A 23,795-nucleotide genomic window follows, 5' to 3' on the forward strand; every position below is an offset into this window, starting at 1 on the left:
TAAGTGAATATGACTTAGCGTTCCTACAGAAACCTTCATTTACTTGATACGATGTTTAATGTCATTTCACATTCATAGAACATTTGTAATGTATGTATTACCAGTTCTTTTGGTATAATACATTTTTGCTATTCTTGTTTATGTCTCCTCACAGACGTGTATATTCTAATAACTTGCTTCTTAAATTTTGCACCTCTCTTGTTCAATAAGCACTGAGTTAAATTTGCAAAGCTGTTTATTTTCTCCTTTTGATTTTTAATGGTTATTTTAAAGGGTTACCAAACTATCAGTTTGGTCTCCCAGCTAAAATGGTAATGACAAATTTTTAAGTGTGTTTGACACTTTATAAATGTGAAAGGGATTAAAATTTCAATACTGCGTATCAAAGGTTCTGACAGGAATAGGCAGAAAACCAGAGCTTTAGACAAGAAGACCCTTTTGACTAATCAGAATTTTATTTTCATAATCAGCTTGATTGGTCATCTTCCTCTGACGGTTGAGTAAAGTGTCATCCAAGCTGATGTTTATTGGTAATTAAATTTATTTTGCAACACCTAAAGGTATTTATCAGCTTTGATTTTGTTGATAACAATTATCAACAACTTTTCCTGTGATTATGATTTGAGAAGACATACAGAAGTTTGCTAAAGATTGGACATGTGGAAGCACTCCGTCGGTTCCGACGACGAGGGTTCCGGTTGATCCGATCAATGGAACAGCCTGCTCGTGAAATTAACGTGTAAGTGGCTGAGCACTCCACAGACACGTGTACCCTTAACGTAGTTCTCGGGGATATTCAGCGTGACACAGAGAGTGACAAGGCCGGCCCTTTGAAATACAGGTACAACAAAAACAGGAAGTAAGAGTGAGAGAAAGTTGTGGTGAAAGAGTGCAGCAGGGATCACCACCATCCCTGCCAGAGCCTCGTGGAGCATTTTAGATGTTTTCGCTCAATAAACACTCACAACGCCCGGTCTGGGAATCGAAACCGTGATGCTACGACCGCGAGTCCACTGCCCTAACCACTGGGCCATTGCGCCTCCACAAAGATTGGACATAATCTCTTGTGGGCAAGAAATGTAAAATAAAGTTTATTATAAACAACACAAACACTTCCAAATTTAATAGCTTACAATGTGATACCTGTTAAGATAAATCATTTTTATTTATTGAAAATTTAATAAAATCTAATCATAAGTAAGTGAAATTATGCTAAATACAACCAAATTGAAAACCTTTTCCCCCTGGTCATAACGGCAGATCTGAAAACTTTGGGGTGCAAATTTTAAACAAGAAGAAGCATTTTTTTAGTAATTTTTATCCTGATAATCACTTGTGTATATTACATAGATGCACAAATTACATGGGTTTTTATGGTGTGTGTGTGTGAATATATATATATACATATATATACGTTTATATATACACATATATATACATGTGTATATATATGTGTATATATATATACACACACATATATATATATACATATATATACATACATATAAACATATATATATATACATATTGTTGTATTTAGGAATGATCATTTTGCCAGTTTAGCCAGTAAAAACACACGCACTATATATTTGGTGTTACTTTGCTTCAGCGTTATTATTTTTTACATTAATCTTAATCTTATTTCGGCCAGAGTTCTTTCGTCACACTCCTGTGACTGCATCAGTGGTCCTTTGCTTTCTCCTTTCTTATTTGTGTGTCTCTCCTTACTAACGGTCAGCCATTTTGTATTTTCTATTCCTATTGTATGTGTCTTCATTTGCGCATGTGTATACCTCTATGTGTGTCTATGTTTAGTTAGTGTGTGTGTGTGTGGGGGGGAATTGCCTGTAATATTTGTATCTCCTGTTTATATATGTTCGTGTAATTTGTTTTTGTTTTTTTTTATTTTGTTCATGTGTTTACACCAACTTATTATTATTATTATTATTTTTTAAAATTATTATTATTATTATTATTTTTAATGTACATAGTTATTTACTTCCATTTGTTTATTTATCTGTGTATTTTATTATGTTTTTAGTTTTGTTTATATTGTAACCAGTTTATGGGGATCCTCTTCTGTCATATGTTGTGGTGTGTGCTAGTGTTCCATTCCAGATTCCTATTCAGGCTAGGTTTATCTTCTATTATGTGTGTAGCTTCCGTAATTTGTCTGATTGTTGCGTCTGTTCTATGTGTGGACAAGATTTTAACTTCTATGTTGTTGAGTGAGCCCCCATGCAAATAAATATTCACTTACCAATAACTTCATAAAATATCTTGAGTTGCAGTCCTTCTATGTTACCTTGACAGATCTCCAATGTGGCTGCTTTGGAGAAAGTTGTGTAGTTGAGATAATTAGATTGCAATGCAGAAAATCTGATATATTCTCCTCTCTTAAATTTGTCACTGATTTTTATTGTCAGACATCTGCTAAAGAAACAAAGAATATTTTACTAACAGACTCATTTTTTTTTTTTAAATATTGTTTTAATCTGCAGTAAATAAAAAGAATTAATTGCCAAGCTTGACACAATTTGAGACAAGATATGTAAAGTCTGCAGCAGATATGGGATGCACTCTTGCTTATAGACAACAGGAGATAAAGTGTGCATACAAATATTGCAAGATATGCCATACTTTTCAATATTACTCTTTTACTTGTTTCAGTCATTTGACTGCGGCCATGCTGGAGCACAGCCTTTAGTCGAGCAACTTGACCCCGGGACTTATTCTTTTTGTAAGCCCAGTACTTATTCTATCGGTCTCTTTTTGCCGAACTGCTAAGTGACGGGGACATAAACACACCAGCATCGGTTGTCAAGCAATGCTAGGGGAACAAACACAGACACACAAACACACACACATACATATATATATATACATATATACGACAGGCTTCTTTCAGTTTCCGTCTACCAAATCCACTCACAAGGCATTGGTTGGCCTGGGGCTATAGCAGAAGACACTTGCCCAAGATGCCACCACGCAGTGGGACTGAACCCGGAACCATGTGGCTGGTTAGCAAGCTACTTACCACACAGCCACTCCTGCACCTATATTAGCCTAAGTTCAAAGATTATACAAAGGATTGCACTTGTAATGTTAAATGTTAAATCCTAAACAACACCACCTTCTGATACAGAGAAAACCCATCAACAAACATGTCTGCCAGTACCCCCTTTTCATCTGCATTTTCTGCACCCGACTCTTGGTAATTAGAGACAATTGTTTATCATAGCCATTTAGCATTTAAACTGGCCATATCGGTTGTCAAGCAATGCTAGGGGAACAAACACAGACACACAAACACACACACATACACATATATATATACATATATACGACAGGCTTCTTTCAGTTTCCGGCTCAAATATTCTACCTGGGCAGATCTGACCTCCCAAACTTATTCCCACTATGTTCTGCTAAAAATAAACAATCACATTGTCAGTATCAAGGCTTTGAGATAATCCATGGTTAATCCAAATCAATGTATATAAAGAAGAATTTGAAAGAATAATTTGAATATTAAAGAGTTAAAAGATGAATTGTTTCCTTTAATTAACAATCATCATCATCATCATCATTTAGCGTCCGTTCTCCATGCTAGCATGGGTTGGACGGTTCAACTGGGGTCTGTGAAGCTGGAAGGCTTCATCAGGCCCAGTCAGATCTGGCAGTGTTTCTACGGCTGGATGCCCTTCCTAACGCCAACCACTCCATGAGTGTAGTGGGTGCTTTTTACGTGCCACCCGCACAGGTGCCAGACGTGGCTGGCAAATGGCCACGAACGGATGGTGCTTTTACGTGTCACCGGCACGGGGGCCAGGCGAGGCTGGCAACGGACACGAACGGATGGTGCTTTTACGTGCCACCGGCACGGGGCCAGGCGAGGGTGGCAACGGACACGAACGGATGGTGCTTTTACGTGCCACCAACACGGGGGCCAGACAGAGCTGGCAAACGGCCACGAAACGGATGGTGCTTTTACGTGTCACCGGCACGGGGGCCAGGCGAGGCTGGCAATGGGCACGAACGGATGGTGCTTTTACGTGTCACCGGCACGGGGGCCAGGCAAGGCTGGCAACGGGCACGAACGGATGGTGCTTTTAATGCCACCGACACGGGGGCCAGACAGGGCTTTTCTTATTTTGTTTTTATGGGCACCTGGCAGCTGTGGATTTATGCTAAACCAGGTTTTCAATTAAAAAAAAAAAAAGGAGAAAAGGAAATACATAACTTTAAAAAATATAATGAAGATTCCAAGAGTCTTAATGGATGGTACACCTTTCTTGTTAAAGGGTCTGCAATTTGTACATTTGTCAGAATCTATCAAATTTTTGCAATTTCCTTTCTGCTTATCATTTCTCTCTCAAGACAGCTAATTCTATGTGATGTCTTCTGCCTGAAATTTGTGGACCAAGTGCTTCTTACATGGCACCAGTACTGGCAGGGTCACCAAGTAACTTGCAAGACAAAGATCCTTTGAGGGGGGATGTGGCCCTGGAAGTGATCTTATGATGAAAGGTTAGAGTGTGATACAGACAGAAACAGGTGTCTTACTGTAGAGGCGAGACATGGTTATCTGGGGAGGGGGAGAGGGAGTGGTCAAGATTGAGACCAGTAATGAGTGTTGTTGTAGAGGAGATACATGGCTAACCAGTCCAAGGGATAGAGCAAGAGAAAGAGTGTTAATGGAAGAGAACAGAAGAAAGATGGTGGCAAAGGGTCAGGGTATGCTTACAAGGAATGGGGACAAGAATATAAATGGGATGGTCTAGAAGAGCTAGGGAGAGATAACTGGTAGTAAAGTGGAAGGGCATGCCCTCAAGGTACAGGGGCCAGAATATAAATGGTAGGAAGTAGAGACTTCACATGAATGCAAGGAGTGAGGGGATTGGGGACAACAGGATCGGAATGATACAGTGAGCAGGGCATAGGGGACAAGATTAGGGAGCAGGAGATAAGCACAAGCATAATGCATTAAAAGAGGAAATGTGCAGAAGAGGAGAGATGAGGTTTGGTTTACTCTTTTACTTGTTTCAGTCATTTGACTGCAGCCATGCTGGAGCACCACCTTTAATCGAGCAACTCGACCCTGGGACTTATTCTTTGTAAGCCCAGTACTTATTCTATCAGTCTCTTTTGCCGAACCGCTAAGTAACGGGGACATAAACACACCAGCATTGGTTGTCAAGCAATGCTAGGGGGACAAACACAGACACACACACACATACACATACATATATTTATTTTTATATATACATATATACGATGGGCTTCTTTCAGTTTCCGTCTACCAAATCCACTCACAAGGCTTTGGTCGGCCTGAGTCTATAGTAGAAGACACTTGCCCAAGGTGCCACGCAGTGGGACTGAATCCGGAACCATGTGGTTGGTAAACAAGCTACTTACCACACAGCCACTCCAGTTAAGTTAAGTTAATTTTCTGGCTCAAAAAGCAAAAACAGGGACATGGAGTTATGTACAGGGGTGTTCATGCAAAGAGTTCAGGCCATTTCTGGTCAAGAGTGACTTTGAACCGAGCGGTCATCGGCATCTTCACTATCTCATCTGGCAGCTTATTCCACAGATCCGCAACCCGGACGGAGAAAGCCCCCCTCCTTCGATTGAGATGAAATCGTCGCAGATAGAGCTTTTCGGAGTGACCCTGGAGCAGGAGTGAAGAACAGCTCTTTCGAGGTTTGGTGGGGTACGGTGTGGAAAAAGTTCCCTCTGAGGTGTTATTGAATAGTAATTAGTCAGACTATTCTGACATACTGCATGGTATGCATTATGTACAGGTAATAGCTCAATATATGATATTTTCATACAACACATAATGTAAACTGCATAAAATCTCATTGCCATTTCATCCACGCCATGCAGCAAATTAAGCAGGGATTTGCCAGTAGAGAAGAATACTCATCATCCTCTCAAATAGAGAGCCTCACAACCTATGAACAGAATCCAGATAGATCAACACATGTTTCATCATCATCATTTAATATCCTTTTCCATGCTGGCATGGGTTGGACCATTTGCATTCATATAAACAAATTGAAATGTCATACAATCCAAAATATCAAAAACTTGTACAAAATTTGGAACTATTTCAAGGGAAAATAATTGTGAAACAATCTCAAAAGATATATACGTATTGTTCTGAAAGGGAGTTCATTTTAACATATTTACTTTTACTCTGCTATATCAGAATACCGATGCTAAATAAGACATGGTTATCATTTTTACTTACAAAAAGTGAACTGTAGAATGTAATAAGATGGAACCTACACTTGCCTCCTTATGAGAGCTCAAAATCTCTCGTGGAAGTGTCATCCAATCAAAATGCAAATATATGGGAAACTACCACCTGTGTCATCTCTTGTGAAGGTAGGAGAGTCCAGTTTGCTGGACATTGTTGTAGAGCTGCAAACAAGGCAATTTCTACTCTTCTCCCCCGGAAGCCATCTGCTCACGATACCGGAGGGCGCACACTCTCCTACCCTGATGTAATCTCCAGGGATTCAGGCATCCAGCAACAGGACCTCCGTAATGCTATGATGGACCGTGAAATCTGGCGTAGCATGGTAAATTCCATTGTCTCGACCACGGTCGAACAATGATGATGATGATGATGAATAAGAGCATTGCAGGAATACAAGTATCAAAGGTGAAAGTGAAATAGTTCTCTTATTGAATATTACCATTCTTTAAATTCTCTCACTATTTAATAGTTTTCTTCTTGTCTCTTAAAAAAAAGCACAAACAAATCAAATGACTGAAAGACCAAATTTTATGTGTCAGTATTATGAAGCAAAGTGAAAGTAGAGTGAAACAAGCAAGTGCATGGATCTATCTAAATTCAACTCGTTAATTGTTTGGTAATTGTTTATGTTTTATATTGAAAGACAGAAAGATCTATTAATGAGAAAATTTTTTAAAATGAAATATTTGATAAATATATTAATGAAGTTTCCACTTATGTCTTTGATATTGTATCCCTGAAATATATTTTATTATTACTACTACTACTACATGGTATTTGTAGACTTTTCTAAAGCGTTCGATTCTGTAGATAGGTACAAGATGTTTGAAATCCTTAAGCTCTATGGGATACCAGACAAAATTATTTTGCTATCAAGGTCCTCTACACAGATACGTCTTCAACCATCTTAACCCCTGATGGAGAACCATCATCTTTCTCAATCAAAGCCTGAATACTGCAGGGAGACACACTCGCCCCATTTCTTTTCATCATTGTCATTGACTATGTGCTACGTATGTCAGTTGATACCATCTCTGGCAAGGGCTTTGAAATAAAACCAAGAAGAAGTTCCAGACACCCAGCTGAGTACTTGACAGACACTGACTTTGCTGACGACATCGCTCTTATCAGTGATTCTCTCTCCAATGTCCAGTCTCTTTTACAATCTCTTGAACAAGCCTCAAATTGTGTAGGTCTTTACCTCAATGAGGCCAAAACTGAATATATAAACAAGTGATTGCATCATCCATACTCACAACACTGCGCCCTTAAATATGGTTTCTGATTACAAATATCTTGGGTCATACATATCATCATCTGGAAAAGACTTTCTAACTAGAAAGGGTATGGCCTGGTCAGCCTGTAATGACATGCATAAGATCTGGTCATCAAATCTATGTAGAGACTTCAAACTTGAAATATTCAAAGCCACAGTCGAACCAATTCTACTATATGGCTCAGAAACCTGGACGTTATCAAAGAAGCTTGAGAGGCGGTTGGATGGAACCTACACTCGCCTCCTTATGAGAGCTCAAAATCTCTCGTGGAAGCGCCATCCAACCAAAATGCAAATATATGGGAAATTACCACCTGTGTCATCTCTTGTGAAAGGTAGGAGAGTCCAGTTTGCTGTACATTGTTGTAGAGCTGAAAAAGAAGTAATTTCTACTCTTCTCCTCTGGAAGCCATCTACTCGCAATACCAGAGGGCGCACACTCTCCTACCCTGATGTAATCTCCAGGGATACAGGCATCCAGCAACAGGACCTCCGTAATGCTATGATGGACCGTGAAGTCTGGCGTAACATAGTAAATTCCATTGTCTCGACCACGGTCGAACAATGATTAATGATGACTACTATTCAGCTATTCCAGATGGCAGTGAGACGTGAGCTGTAGCTACAAAGGACATGCAAAGTCTTGAAAGAAATGAAACCAGCATGCATTGGTGGATAGGTAATGCCAGCGTACATGTACAACAGAAAGTAAATCATTTAACCCTTTTGTTACCAACCTGGCCAAAACTGGCTCTGGCTCTGTGGTAAAATGTCTTGTTTTCATAAGTTTTGAATTAAAATATTCCACCAAGTCTTAGTCACAACTTATGTTCCTAACACTAACTTAATGATAACTAAGTTATTTCACTAAATTCTTTGTTATATTTAGATTAATTGAAAGAAACACAGAACATCTCAAAATAAATACAGTAACAAAAGGGTTAAGAGAAAACTTGGGTAGAAGAGGCATCGGATGTATTGTGCATGAATGACAACAGCTGCATAAGGAAGTGCTGATCTCAAATTTTGAAGGGAACAAGTGGAAGGGGTCGACTCAGGATGACATGGGATAAAGTGGTGGCAAATTACCTTCAGATGATGAGCTTCATCATCATGTATGTATGTAATGTGATGACACTTTTCCAAATCACTAATTATATGCTTTGATCTTAACTAAAAAGCAAGTAGCCATTGAGCTAAAAAGAAAGGGTAATGTTAAATTGTTAACAATTTAAAAACTATGCAATATGAGTCTCCATAAAAGCAAAATTATAGACTATATACCAAATTTAGCGGTCATACTCTACAATTTCTGTAAGTATAAAAGTCAGTAACCTGACATACCTGTAATGAGGGAGACACCTGTATATTTGCACTATGGTATGTTTTTGCTATCTAGCTTCCACTAAATGTTGTTATTGATACTTAAGCTGTGATCTAGTATGTATATATTTATATATTTTATATTTTATCTAGTTTCAGCTCACGAGCTGTGGCCATGCTGGGGCACCGCCATTGTATACAATGACAATGAATTGAATTATATATTTCACATAGCTTGAATAAGGGTGACCTCTACCCAACATAAACAATGTGAAAATGAATTTTTTGTGGTGTGCCCTTCCACCAAATGGGGTATGAGGTTATTAAACTTTAAACAAAAAATTTGTATGAGCAGTGATTAATATAATTAGTGCACTTACAGTTGATTGTTGCCAGTCAAATTACTGGTGTCCATATAGAAGCGTATTTTACAATTGCTGCAAGAATTCAAAGCTAGCACACATTTTCCGGAGCAGTTGCTTAAATGAATATAGCCTTGCATTCCAAGATGCAATGCACTGTCACCATAATGCATACACATTGTAAAATCTAAATAAATATAAATTGATATGGAAATAACTATATTTTACAGCCATCACATTCTTCTGGGCAAGTCTTACACATTTAATCTTACTACTAAGGTAAACTATCCAAAAGTACCCTCCAACTTGTTAAAGTTACGATTAGCTTTCAAGAGAGCTGCTGCCATGATAAACTTGCCACAATAGTCTCCTGATAATACTTCAAATGCAAAAGTAACATGGAAAAAATGTATATTCAAAACTTTAGCAAAGTTATTGTTGTCGAGTTTCATTACTTCAGGCATACCAATAACACAGAAATAGTTAATCAAAAACAGTCAATTTGATTGACAAACCTAGTCAAACATGTCAGTTTCATCTTTAGTGGAAGAGGCCAATACATTGTAAGATTTGAAACTAAATATTTGGTTTCAAGTTTTAAAGAGAATTCACTGGAGGAGACTTTACTGTTGAACTGACCAGGTTAAAACAACAAAGATGCCAAAAACACAGTTTTTATTATTAATGAAGTTATATTTCATGCAACATATCCATCTGAGACTGAGATTATTGTAAGGTTAAAATTTACAAAGAATCAACAACAATAATAATAATTGGATCTTTTCGGTTTGAACGGCAGTTTTTAACATAATTTCTAGGTAACTAAAAAATTTTAAACTTCGTATACTGGTAGAATGTGTTTATAAAACATCTTTTTCTCTTGGCTTTATTGAGAAAATTCTATAGCTTGTAAGATATTTGTTGTTTTTTTTCTTCAATTTCTGCAATTTCAACCAATCGATGACATCCATTGAGGTAAAAAACATTCTGTGCCGTATGAATATGTCCCTCGTTTAAGAAACAGATTGGGTTTATTTACATTTGTGAAGAAAAAAAGATACCCTTCCCCCCAACCCTAACCCTAAAACAGATTGAAATGCAATAGATCGATACTAGGGTCATAATTATGGGTGACAATTTCATATGACACCACTAGAAAAAACTGCCGGTCAAACTGAAAAGATCCTAATAATTAATCATAATATTCAATAAAAAATATAATAATCAATAGAAACTGTCTCATATATTGGTACAATAGCTCAAAGTTTGGCTCAAAGTACATAGGTAATTTTCTTAACTCCAATACTTAATTGGTATATATTTTATGGACCCATGGAAGATAGAAGATGATTCTAACAGAATTTAAAATTAGACTCTAAATGGACATAAACTAAATATCATTTCTATGATCCACAACCTTATCAGAAGTGATTATGATGATTTATTTCTTTCTGTATTTAAAATGATGATGGTGGTGAATAAAGTATTGAATTGGTATTGGAACCAAATATGAATTAGATATGTTACTACTTTGGAAATTTTACATGCAGTGACAATCGCTAAGGGTAATTGCCTGCATCACTTTATCAAACTTTGGAACGATGCTTGTATTCAGAAACACTGAAGAAAATCTAGCCACCAAATTCGACATATTCCACCCTTTAGAAATATTTGAAAAGCTAAGTTTGCTGAACAGCCACAGAATAAAAATACAAATAATTTAAATTGCAAAGTGGTTACTAAAAATTCCTTAGAAAATTTAATCTGTTCAGGATAAATACTGGGAGTAAGGATGCCATTTCCAACCTTTGCCACAATTGAGGAGGAGCAGTAAGAGGATGATATTTTAATGGTACACTGAGTACTTGAGCTAATTGCACAAGGAAAGGGAAATTAGGTTCAAAGATCTGGAAAAGACCATTCCAAGTTGGGTGGTTGATCCATTTGGGACAAATGCAGCTGATGTTCTTGTGTTTGTGCGTGTGTGCTTGTGTGTATGTATGGATGAGCTTGTTTTCTCTCTTTCTCTGTCTGAAAGCCTCCTTTCCCTTGCTGGTGATACCCTCCATCATACCTGTAATCTCCTCTCCCTGGACAAATGCAACTAGTTTAGCTCACATCCTACTTGGTCTAACATTGGAATATCCATATTTGCAACATCAGTAATGCTTAAATTTACGTTTATATGATGTCCATAATGCTTATACTTACAATGCAGCTAAATCCTACTCCTATCCCCAGTAGGGGCAACAGTCTTAACACGCTTGAATGTCTGAATGATGTCAGGTTAGAAGTGAGAACAGGTGAAGCATGTCTAACAAACAAACACGATAACCACCTCCTTCTTTTCAGGCACTGAATAACATCTCTCCTCCCCAAGCCTTACTCCACATTCCTTTCCCAGTTTTCACAGTTGGCACTGTCAATATAGGCACATTGAAAGGTAGGTCTTGTGAGATTATAGAGATGCTTGAAAGGAGATGTGTCGAAGTATGCTGCATACAAGAGGTAAGATGGAGAGGAGCTTCAGTTAGGGTCCTCACAGGCAAGGCACATAGGTATAAAATTTTCTGGGAAGGTAATATGGATGGAGTAGGGGGTGAAGGCATACTCCTTGCAGAGAAATGGGTGGATAAGGTCATAGAGGTTGTAAGGGTATGCGACAGAGTGCTTAAGCTCAGGCTGGTCCTGCAGAACAGTACAGCTAAAAATTATCTGTCAAGCAGGCCTACCAAATGATTGGAAGGACCATTTTTATGATAACCTCTTACAGGCTACCTCAAAGATGAGTGGCAATGACCTCATCTTTGTGGCTCGAGATTTTAATGGGCATGTTGGGTGGCAATCCGGTATCTTCACTGGTGTACACAGGGGCCATGGTCTTGGTTCCTGAAACGAAGAGGAAACAGGCTACTGAAGTTCTGTGATGCATGTAACCTTTTAATATGCAACACTAACTTCAGGAAGCCAGACAGCCACCTAATAACTTATCAATCAGGTGACTTTGCTAACCAGATTGATTTCATCCTCACTAGACAGTGGGATGCAGGGTTGCTCTTAAATACAAAGACCCTCCTGGGTGAAGAATGTACCCCCTAACATAGACTAGTCATTAGTGACTATAGACTCAAGGCAAGAAGGATGCCAAGAAGTAGACCAATCCAGAAAAGGATTTGGAAACTAAAGAACCCTTCACATGGTCAGAAATTTAGAGACAACTTCATCAAGAAATTTAATGAGAGAGAGGAGGAGCTACAGATCTCGGACATAGAGGGTAGCTGGAAATTCCTATGGGATATCTTACTAAGTGCCACAGACCAAGTCTGCAGATGCTGCAAAGTCTCTTCCAGATTTAGAGTAACATGGTGGTGGAATAATACAGTAGACAAAGCCATTAGAGCAAAGAAACAGGCCTGGAAAGCCTGGAAGAGTGGGAGTAGCAAGGAACTGTACCAGATAGTAAGGAAGGAGGCTGGGCGACAGGTATAGATAGCCAACGGAGAAGTAGATAAGAAGAAGTTTGCCAAAGCCCAGTGACGTGAGGACCAGAGAACTGAAGTATTTGGGATTGTAAGACAATGTGTGAGAGAAATTGTGATGTCATAGAAGAGAAATGTGTTCGCATGGATAATGGTGCACTTGCTTTTAATGATTCTGAAAAGAAGCCATTATGAAAGACTGCTGAACATGGAGAATGAATGGGAGGAGGAGAGCCTGCTAAATGTTGACCCAGTAGAAGGACCAGCTATTCGAATAGACAGCACCCTGGTAGATAAAGCAATTAAGAGTATGAAGCCAGGAAAAGCCCCCAGCCCATCAGGAATCACTGCTGAGATGCTTAAAATATCTGGTGGTGTGGGCTATGGCCTAGTCACCTGCATTGTAAACCAGGTAGTTCATGATGGAGTCATACCCAATGACTGGCATAGCAGCACCATAGTCAACTGCTACAAGGGTAAAGGTGATGCTTTAGATAGAAATAACTACAGGGGTATCAAACTGCTGGGTCAAGTGATGAAGGTCCCAGAGAGGGTCATAGCCCAACTAATTAGGAAGAGAGTGTTTAGATGAGATGCAGTTTGGTTTTGTCCCAAACAGGTACTATACAGAGATGCTGTTAGTAAGGTTAGGGTTGGCAATGAGTATAGTGAAGAATTCCAGGTAGAAGTAGGGCTCCACTAAGGATCAGCTCTCAGCTCCCTCTTATTCATCATAGTCCTCCAGGCAATAACAGAGGAATTCAAGACAGGTTGCCCCTGGGAGCTCCTCTATGCTGATGACCTGGCCCTCATGGCAGAATCACTACCCAAACTAGAGAAGAAATCTCAGGTGTGGAAGCAAGGTTTAGAATCGAAGGGTCTTAGAGTCAAGTTCACAAAAACCAAAGTCTTATTAAGTAGGAAGGTGAACACATCACACACCCCTTCAGGTAGATGGCCCTGCTCAATCTGTAGAATAGGTGTAGGTAGAAATTCCATAAGATGTAGCCAGTGTAAGCTATGGATGCAGCAACAAAGGAATATTAACTGGGAAGATAGCTTTCGTGTGTGGAAGATGCACAGGGGTAATAAATACCACAGATGCTAAAACAGATTATATCACATGCCAGGGGGAGAAACTAGAAACAGTTGATAGCTTTTGCTACCTAGGTGACCAAGTCTGAAGTGGGGGGGGATGCTCAGAGAGAATTACCACTAGAATAAGAATAGCCTGGGCAGAGTTCAGAAAGCTTCTACCCCTCAAAGTGAAAGGTATATTGTACGACGCATGTGTGTAAACTGCCATGCTTCACAGCAGTGAAACATGGGCCGTGACTGCTGAAGACTTGTGTAGGCTCGAAAGAAATGAAGCTAGCATGATCCACTGGATGTGTAATGTCAGTGTGCACACACGACAAAGTGTAAGCACCCTGAGAGAAATGTTGAACATAAGAAGCATCGGATGTGGCGTGCAAGAGAGGTGTTCACGTTGGTATGGTCATTTACTACAGATGGATGAAGAGAACTGTGTGAAGAAGTGCCACTCCAAAACAGTGGAAGGAAACCATGGAAGAGGGAAAGCCAGAAAGACATGGGATGAGGTGGTGAAGCATGACGAAAAACTGAGACCTCTGGAGATATACTGTGACTGAGAAGACTCGGCATATAAAGTTAGATCACAGCTGTAGCCTATGCCAGTGTCGCATCAACACCCCACCTCACCCCACTCCACTGTAAAAGTACTTTTGGATCATATGGCAACAAGCTGTACTTGAGGAGACCTATTGTGTCAAGTACATCAACATCAACATCAAAATCAAATCGAACCATAAAAAAATGGAAATTGTAGTTTGGCTGATGCCAGTGCCCCCTGTCTGGCTCCCCGTGCCAGTGGAATGTAAAAAGCATGATCTGAATGTGGTCGATGCCAGCCCCTTTGCCCCGACTGGCTCCTGTGCAGGTGGCACGTAAAAAGCACCCACTACACTTTCAGAGTGGTTGGTGTTAGGAAGGGCATCCAGCTGTAGAAACTATGCCAGATCAAGACTGGAGCCTGGTGCAGCCATCTGGTTGCCAGCCCTCAGTCAAAACCGTCCAACCCTTGCTAGCATGGAAAGTGGACATTAAACGATGATGATAATGATGATGATAATGGAGCCTCCTGGTTTCCCAGACCCCAGGCGAACCATCCAACCCATGTCATGGAGCCGCAAAGCATGCAGCACCATCGGGCGAGCGCCATGTATGTCGGGCCGGCGCCAGCAGGGCGTTGCGCAGTCGGCAGCAGCGGCAAGAGCGGCACGTTAGCAGGCTGTCACACTGCTGCAACTGCGCTGTTAGAGGGCCAAAAACAAAAGTATTTGGTAGTACTCGGGCGAGGGGGCCCGGCCACGACTTGGAAAATGGACGTTAAATGACGATGATGATGATGAAGAAGAAGAGATAACTGAGCCCTGGAAAATGCTTCAATCAATAGTATTGTTTATTGCTGTTAAAGGGAATCATTGGCATGGTGAGTGTATTGGTAGATATTCTGAAAAATGATAAAAAAATAAAAAAATACAAGATGGAACTTACTTAGAAATTCTCCTCTATGAAACCAAGGCCGTCTGATCATTCCAGTAGTCTCATCTGCGTTTTTTTTAAGTCAAAAGAAAACAATTATAAAATAGAATGTTCTCCAATTACATGAGCATTCTTTTTACTTTTTACCGTGCAAACAATAACTAGAATTCTTGTTGAAGAAAGCTTAAGATCCTTTTGCTCTCTTTCTTTTCATTCTATGTTTACTTTTCATGAGTGTGAAAGTTATAGAAGTGGGTTACAAATTGTAGTTACTGTAGATTAAATCTTGAAATCTCCCATGGAGCATATTAAAGACACAGAAACAATGAATCAAATATATGATGGCAACGCAAAAACCAATATATTAGATATTGTTCTAATCAAATTGACATCTAATATTTTTCAAAAACAATTAATCTCTTTACATTTATATATTTGTTGTGCAAGATTTTTTATGTGAAGTCGTGTGTTGAAACGGACATTGTTGTATTTCGGAATGGTCATTTTGCCAGTTTAGCCAATAAAATCTTTTTCTAATGGCTTTATTCATCTGGAATAGACTGTAGCCATGGCCTTATCAGGCCTCCTGAGGCTGGCCACATCTATAAATCAAAAACTGTAGACAAAACGGGTGGGGAGAAGAAGGAAAGCATAATCCATGTGAATTCATGTTACTTTTGAATGTGGGTCATTATTGAGGACAAATCCAATGCAATACCACATGACAGCATTGCGATGCTGAAGACTTATTTGGGAGTTATTCAGGTCTTTCAATGTGGCTGAGGCAAACTTTATCATATGTTGATGGTAAAAGAAATAAACTTGCAAAATTTTATGACTCTTTCTATCTTTACATTTACCTTAGTTACATGCTTTGAAACATCTCAGCAGCACAGTTTTTATTTAGCTGTACAACTCAGTACAGTCAACTAGTTAGTGCAGAGAAAGAATAGGTTGTTATAGTAACAATGTCAAGTACACTGCTTTCCCGAATTTCTCTAAAGCAACAAAACACTTGTCAATGATATAGGAGAGCAAGTCCCTTGCAGACTTGGTTCAATGAAATCTGTGTTGGTCAACACACACACACACAAGGAGTAAAATTCAAGATGTTGGAGAAAGTGGTTGTTAATAAGTGTTTCTGTTACTTTTGAGATGCTGGAAATGAGAGGCATGGGTTGATAATTGGCAGGATCAAAGTTTTCTTTACTGAGCATGCAACAACTGCAGCATATTCCAGAAGAACAGATGGTAAAACTGAATAGTTTAGCAATAATATGGACTAGCTTTGGAGTGCACTATTTGAGGATAACAAAAGCGACATTATCAGGACCAGTAACCTGCTCGATTTGAAGCAACCAAAAGTATTTTCAAATTTGGCATGTGTGGTGTTTGGTGAAAGAGTGTGACGGATAGGGGAGAGCGGAAGTAGGGCTCGCAGGGCTTGCAGGAAGCGGAAGTCACAGGCACAACGCACGTGTGGCATCGATGAGTTGGGGCAGACACGACGAAGGCACCAGACGATCGAGTTGGCTAAGAGTTATCCGAATTCATCTCCGACGAGGTAAGACCCAATTACATTTCCATTCTTCCTTTTCTGTTGTACTCTTTTCACCGTTCACACTACAGCATGTATGTGTACATAGTGATGAGACTGGTAGATTGGAAAAGAAATGTTTCATGGAGGAATTTTACCAAATATGTATTACACTGAACTTGGATGCAAATTAGACAGAGAGCAAATGTGAAAGCTTTTTCAATGAAAATACTACTTACAAAGACATGCTCAAGGAGTGACGTGTAAGAGGATTCTACAAAGTTGGTAGAAAGGATTTTTGCCAAAAAAAAACAGCTAAATTTTTGGTGGCAGGAAAGTTTGCAGACTTTGCGGTACAAAGGTATTGTTTACTTTATGAATGGTTGTCGTGGATAATTTGCAATAACAGTAGAAAACCATCCAGTTGGTTGAGGTGAATATTCATTGAATACAACTAGTAACTCTCTACTTAATTGAAATTCTCTCATGTTAATCCTAATTATTTTCTCCTCAAGTAATTTCTTGTGTGATTCCTGAGATCAATCCCTTGCTACTCTCAGATATCCATATTGTTATTTGTAGTTACTTTGCAGTATCTTCATTTGGGATGGAAGCACTCCGTCGGTTACAACGACGAGGGTTCCGGTTGATCCGAATCAACGGAACAGCCTGCTCGTGAAATTGACATGTAAGTGGCTGAGCACTTCAAGGACACGTGTACCCTTAACGTAGTTCTTGGGGATATTCAGCGTGACACAGAGAGTGACAAGGCCGGCCCTTTGAAATACAGGTACAACAGAAACAGGAAGTAAGAGTGAGAGAAAGTTGTGGTGAAAGAGTACAGCAGGGATCACCACCATCCCCTGCTGGAGCCTCGTGGAGCTTTAGGTGTTTTCACTCAATAAACACTCACAACGCCCGGTCTGGGAATCGAAACTGCGATCCTATGACCGCGAGTCCGCTGCCCTAACCACTGGGCCATTGCGCCTCCTCATCTTCATTTATCCATGATATGAAGACATAACTCTAGTCTAGCTATCAGTCACTCTCATCATATATTCATATTATGATGACATACCCTTATTGTAGCAACCTTTATTATCATCATTAACATCAATGGAAATTGTAGCTGTGATACCAGTGCCGGGGGCACGTAAGAGAACCATCCGAACGTGGCCGTTGCCAGCGCCACCCTGACTGGCCTCCATGCTGGTGGCATGTAAAAGGAACCATCCGATCGTGGCTGTTTGTCAGCCTGGCCTGGCCTCCGTGCCAGTGGCACGTAAAAAGCACTATCCGATTGTGGCCGTTTGCCAGCCTCGTCTGGCACCTGTGTTGGTGGCACGTAAAAAGCACCCACTACACTCACAGAGTGGTTGGCGTTAGGAAGGGCATCCAGCCGTAGAAACATTGCCAGATCAGACTGGGCCTGGTGCAGCCTTCTGGCTTCCCAGACCCCAGTTGAACCGTCCAACCCATGCCAACATACCTTCTTCAACTACACAACTAGAAAAAAACACTTTGTGTAGTTGTACAACCTGCTAGAGAGAGTAGACAATTCTCGCATAAATTCTCTTGAAATAGGAAGGATACAATGGATAATGTATATCTGACATAGGTAGAACATTCTTTGATTATAGGTCTGCTCAATTTAGACTGACCTGGGACTAACCAACAGTTTCTAGCCAGCCTACTTAACCTTTGTGTATACCACTTGAACCACTCTAGGTATCATCCACTACCTTCACATGTTCCTGAAAATTTGACCAACTTCATGCTAACCACTATCCACTTCTATCACATATCAGAACCAGTTATCTTTATTCTAGCAACCATTCACCACCACTGGAACCATGCTACTTTCAAAAACCATTAGATTATTCTCTTTTACTTGTTTCAGTCATTTGACTGTGGCCATGCTGGAGCACCGCCTTTAGTCGAGCAAATCGACCCCGGGACTTATTCTTTGTAAGCCCAGTACTTATTCCATCGGTCTCTTTTGCCGAACCGCTAGGTGACGGGGATGTAAACACACCAGCATCGGTTGTCAAGCAATGCTAGGGGGACAAACACAGACACACAAACACATACACACACATATATATATATATATACATATATACGACGGGCTTCTTTTCAGTTTCCGTCTACCAAATCCACTCACAAGGCATTAGTCGGCCTGGGGCCATAGCAGAAGACACTTGCCCAAGATGCCACGCAGTGGGACTGAACCCAGAACCATGTGGTTGGTTAGCAAGCTACTTACCACACAGCCACTCAGTCATTGAATGGTAGTGGGGTATCGCATTAAACCATCACATGATGTAGATGTGGCAATATAGAGTCGTGAATATAAATGTTGATATTGAAATAAGTAGAAAGATTAATAATACTCACAGTCTACTTTATACATCATGTTTACACCAGTAACATTAGTCTGAGACTGGCATACATCAATGTATATTTCTGATGACTTGGTAGAAATCTGGCAGTTGGATTGGTATGAAGGAGCAAGTACCATCTGGTTGGCTGGCGTTGCAACGATTTTGATAAGGGGACACCTATAACGATATTTGAATACATTACACACAAATTAAACAAGAGGATACTCACGCAAACACACAGATTCAGTTATACACACAAATAAAAGACAAACACACATAAAACACATATAAACATGCCAAAGACTATAGTGGTCAGAGTCCTACAGTAAAATCAGCACAAGTTAGACTGCTCAACATTGTCTGTATTCAATGCAGACAACATGACGTGGTTGCTGGAGTGACAGAAAATATGACCTATTTAACAAGGCTCAGAATATGACCTATATAACAAGGCTCAGAATATGACCTATATAACAAGGCTCAGAATATGACCTATATAACAAGGCTCAGAATATGACCTATATAACAAGGCTCAGAATATGACCTATATAACAAGGCTCAGAATATGACCTATAACAAGGCTCAGAATATGACTATATAACAAGGCTCAGAATATGACCTATATAACAAGGATCAGAATATGACCTATATAACAAGGATCAGAATATGACCTATATAACAAGGCTCAGAATATGACCTATATAACATGGCTCAGAATATGACCTATATAACAAGGCTCAGAATATGACCTATATAACAAGGATCAGAATATGACCTATATAACAAGGCTCAGAATATGACCTATATAACAAGGCTCCGAATATGACCTATATAACAAGGCTCAGAATATGACCTATATAACAAGGCTCAGAATATGACCTATATAACAAGGCTCAGAATACACTGTGATGCGACGTGAAGTGGAAAGTACAAACATAGAATATGAACACCAAATTTATTTTGACTCCACCCAAGCCTCTTCTATGTGTGTCCTCTCCTCAGCCCTCTACTTCATGGGAGGTCAAGCAATATCATACTTGTGCCACGAATAATAGGCAGAGGAGGGGAAGGAAGGGATCTTTTCGGTTTGAACGACAGTTTTTAACATAATTTCTAGGTAACTAAAAAATTTTAAACTTCGTATACTGGTAGAATGTGTTTATAAAACATCTTTTTCTCTTGGCTTTATTGAGAAAATTCTATAGGTTGTAAGATATTTCGTCTTTAATTTTGAGCATTTCGGCAATTTTAACCAATCGCTGGCGTCCATTTAGGTAAATAACATTCTGTGCATAATGAATATGTCCCTCCTTTAAGAAACAGATTGGGTTTATTTACATTTGTGAAAAAAAGATACCCTTCCCCACCCCTAACCCTAACCCTAAATCTAAAATAGATTGAAATATAATAGATCGATACCAGGGCCATAATTATGGGTGACATTTTCATTTGACACCGCTAGAAAAAAATCCCATTTTCCATAGCGGTGTCGTATGACCTATTTAACAAGGCTCAGAATACACTGTGATTGTTACCCATAATTATAACCCTAGTATCGATCTATTGCATTTCAATCTATTTTAGATTTAGGGTTAGAGTTAGGGTTAGGGGTTAGTGAGAGGGTATCTTTTTTTTCACAAATGTAAATAAACCCAATCTGTTTCTTAAAAGCGGGACATATTCATTATGCACAGAATGTTATTTACCTAAATGGAGGTCAGCGATTGGTTAAAATTCCTGAAATGCTCGAAATTAAAGACGAAATTTGTTACAACATATAGAATTTTCTCAATAAAACCAAGAAAAAACTATGTTTTATAAACACATTCTACCAGTATACGAAGTTTAAAATTTTTTAGTTAACTAGAAATTGTGTTGAAAAGTGCCGTTCAAAAGGAAAAGATCTGAAGGAAGTGCTCTAACTGTAAACAAATTTTTTCACTTGTCTTGCATCAGACTCATGTTACGCACTTCCTTACACTGGTGGCTCTGCTTTTGGCTGCCTAACATCCAGTGGACACAACATTCATCCCATCTTTGCGAGCACTTGAGACTCTTCCTCTTCCCATCCTCTACACGGCAGGAAGCTGAGCAATGCCACATCTGTGTCACACACAACAGGCAGAAGAAGGTAAAGAAGTGTTCCAACTGTAACAATTCTTCCACCCTCTTGCATCAAACTCATTCATTGCACCTCAGAATCCTTGCACTTGTGGCACTGCCCAAGTTGCTGAACTTCAGTGGAGGGATGGACATCCCTCTCAACACTATAGGTGGACACAGAAGTGTAGCATGGTGAGGACTTGATCCTGCTCAGCCTTGACAAAGTCTTTGTGGTGGCTTCCAATCTCAAGTAGTTACAGAAAACCATCATCAGGATCCCCAATGCCACCTGAGATTTTGTGGTCAAAGTGCTAGCATTGTTTATAGACCAAGCACTTGCTACTAACAGCTCACAAGACTGGAACAAATTATTCAGTTTTGTAACACTTGTTCTCAAGGATCTCATCAGCAGGCCTCTTCCAATTGTGTGAAAAGGCTCTGAGTCCAGGTCAATCACAAAGTAATTCAGGGTCATAAATATGACCTCAAGCAACACAGTGCTCAGACCCACACTGTATGTTATGGCTATTCACCATTTCAAGCATCTGAATCTTCTGGCAGCTATCAGAGATTTCCAAATCCCTGACAGTAACATGGCCTTCACCACAGCCAATAAGAAATGTGGCTGCTATCCTGGGATCCTTCCCTATGTGCAGCAGTGGAAGAGTAGATGGCCTGTGATGCAACCACCCTAGAGATTTAATGCTGCCACACTCTGCCAAGACAGAAGCATGTTTCCTCCAATCTATCACTGCTCTGGCAAGCAGTCTTCTTCATGTGGACCCTGCACTACATGAAGAAAACTGTACAAGATCTCTCCTCAGCCAACCTGAATATGCTGAATTATGAAGGCATCTGTCTGATAGCAGAGGGTAAAGTTTTTCAATGACTTGCAGCCAGGATAACAAGTGGACCAGTCAGAGATGGCTTGAGCAGAGCACTGAGCCTTGTCCATCTGGGAGTGGGAATCAAGTGCAGATGTTAGGCTTCAACAGTATTAGGCAGGACCACATCTAGGAGATGTATCTAAGACATGCTGCTCCCTCATTACACCCCCTTGCACACTCCTCATATGGAACACTCAGCACATTCATGGCTGCTGGACAATAGGATCACTTCCAAGACAAGTGTCCAGTAAGATGACCCTCTTGGCCTGCTCCTTTTTTGTGTTGGCTATCAATGATGTTATCCATTCAGTGCACTCACACTTCAATGTTCCTGGGTGGCTCAGCTGGGGACCTTCTGCAGACAATCCCAGCAGTAAAGCTCCTTAAGCTTGAGACCAGTCCATTCAATGTGAGCTATGGTGAGACTGAATTTCAGGATGGTATACTCAGCATCCAGTCCATCTTGGCAGGGTTCAGCTGACACCAAAGGATGCTGTATCATTTTTGCTTCCCAGTCCTCCTGAAAACCATGCAAGAGTGCCTGGAGATCAATCTTACAGTGCTGTCCGGGATGACAGAGAGATTGCACCTCATTGATGTACACTCAGCTTTCTTCCTCTTGAAGAATTGCTTTTCTCTGCCTCAGCTTCATTTCTTGTTACGCAGTGCACTAAGTGACCTTCTCACTCATCAACTCGGTGAAATTGATACCATCATCTGGAGATGTGCTGAACTGATCTGCAATGTTAGTTTTGACAGTGTACAGCAGGCACCAGTAGAAACTACTGTTAAATTCTCTGGCCTTGGCCTCCGTTCCACTTCAGACCTGGTGCTATCAGCCTATCTTTCCTCAATCTCCTCCAGCCATACCTTCATCAGTGAGGTACTCCACTGGACAGCTGAACTTGATGTGGCCCAGGAACTGGAGTCAGCTCTTGCTAATTGGACTGCCGAAGGCCTTGCCATCTCCCAGAATACAAATGTGCAATGTAACAGAGATGACATTAAGTGCAAGTCAACCTTCAGGCAAACTGAGGTTTCCTTGAACAGTACTACCTCACCGTCCCCATTCTGTTTGGCAGCCAAACAGCAGCACATGGCTTGATTCAGTGTCTTCCCCATCAACTGGTACCCTTCTTGATGACAAGTGCACTCACATCAGAGTAGCCCAGCACTCCAGTCTCTGTATGTGCACAAATTCCATTGTGGGGCTGTAGTTGACAAACTCAACTTGCATCCATTATCCTACTACATGGGCTGGTTCCCTTGACATGCTGTTCTGAATGATATTATCAGAAGGGGTCTTGACCTGGCCAGCTTCTCATCACAACTAGAGCTAGCAGGTCTTGACTGCAGGGACGGTAAGCACCCTGAAAGAATAACCCTCTTTCCATATGAGGGAGATAAGTCCCTAATCTAGGATGTGACATGCTCCAACACATTCTCTCCTTCCACCCTTGCCACATCAACAGAAAACCCAGGTAAGGCCACCCACAATGCAGAGAAGAGGAAGATATACCTGAGTTTGATTGGCCACCAGTCAGGTATCCTTGGACCTGACACTGCTGGTTTCCTCCAAAAAATCAGAATGACAGCAGCCAATCTAAGAAA

The 23,795-nt window shown here is 40.2% G+C and overlaps 1 protein-coding gene across 1 annotated transcript in view; it reads right to left on the bottom strand.

Annotated features, from left to right (window-relative positions):
* The window catches only part of LOC115220943, a 104,915-nt gene that overhangs the window by 34,628 nt on the left and 46,492 nt on the right, over nucleotides 1–23,795 (bottom strand). The window contains exons 6-9 of the mRNA XM_036510576.1: nucleotides 19,208–19,371; nucleotides 15,286–15,342; nucleotides 9,248–9,416; nucleotides 2,261–2,433 (exon numbers count right to left, since the gene is read on the bottom strand). Coding sequence (XP_036366469.1) covers nucleotides 2,261–2,433; nucleotides 9,248–9,416; nucleotides 15,286–15,342; nucleotides 19,208–19,371 — 563 coding nt within the window. The remainder of the gene's footprint in view (nucleotides 1–2,260; nucleotides 2,434–9,247; nucleotides 9,417–15,285; nucleotides 15,343–19,207; nucleotides 19,372–23,795) is intronic.

The sequence above is a fragment of the Octopus sinensis genome, linkage group LG17 (genome assembly GCF_006345805.1).
Source record: "Octopus sinensis linkage group LG17, ASM634580v1, whole genome shotgun sequence".
NCBI lineage: Eukaryota > Metazoa > Mollusca > Cephalopoda > Octopoda > Octopodidae > Octopus > Octopus sinensis.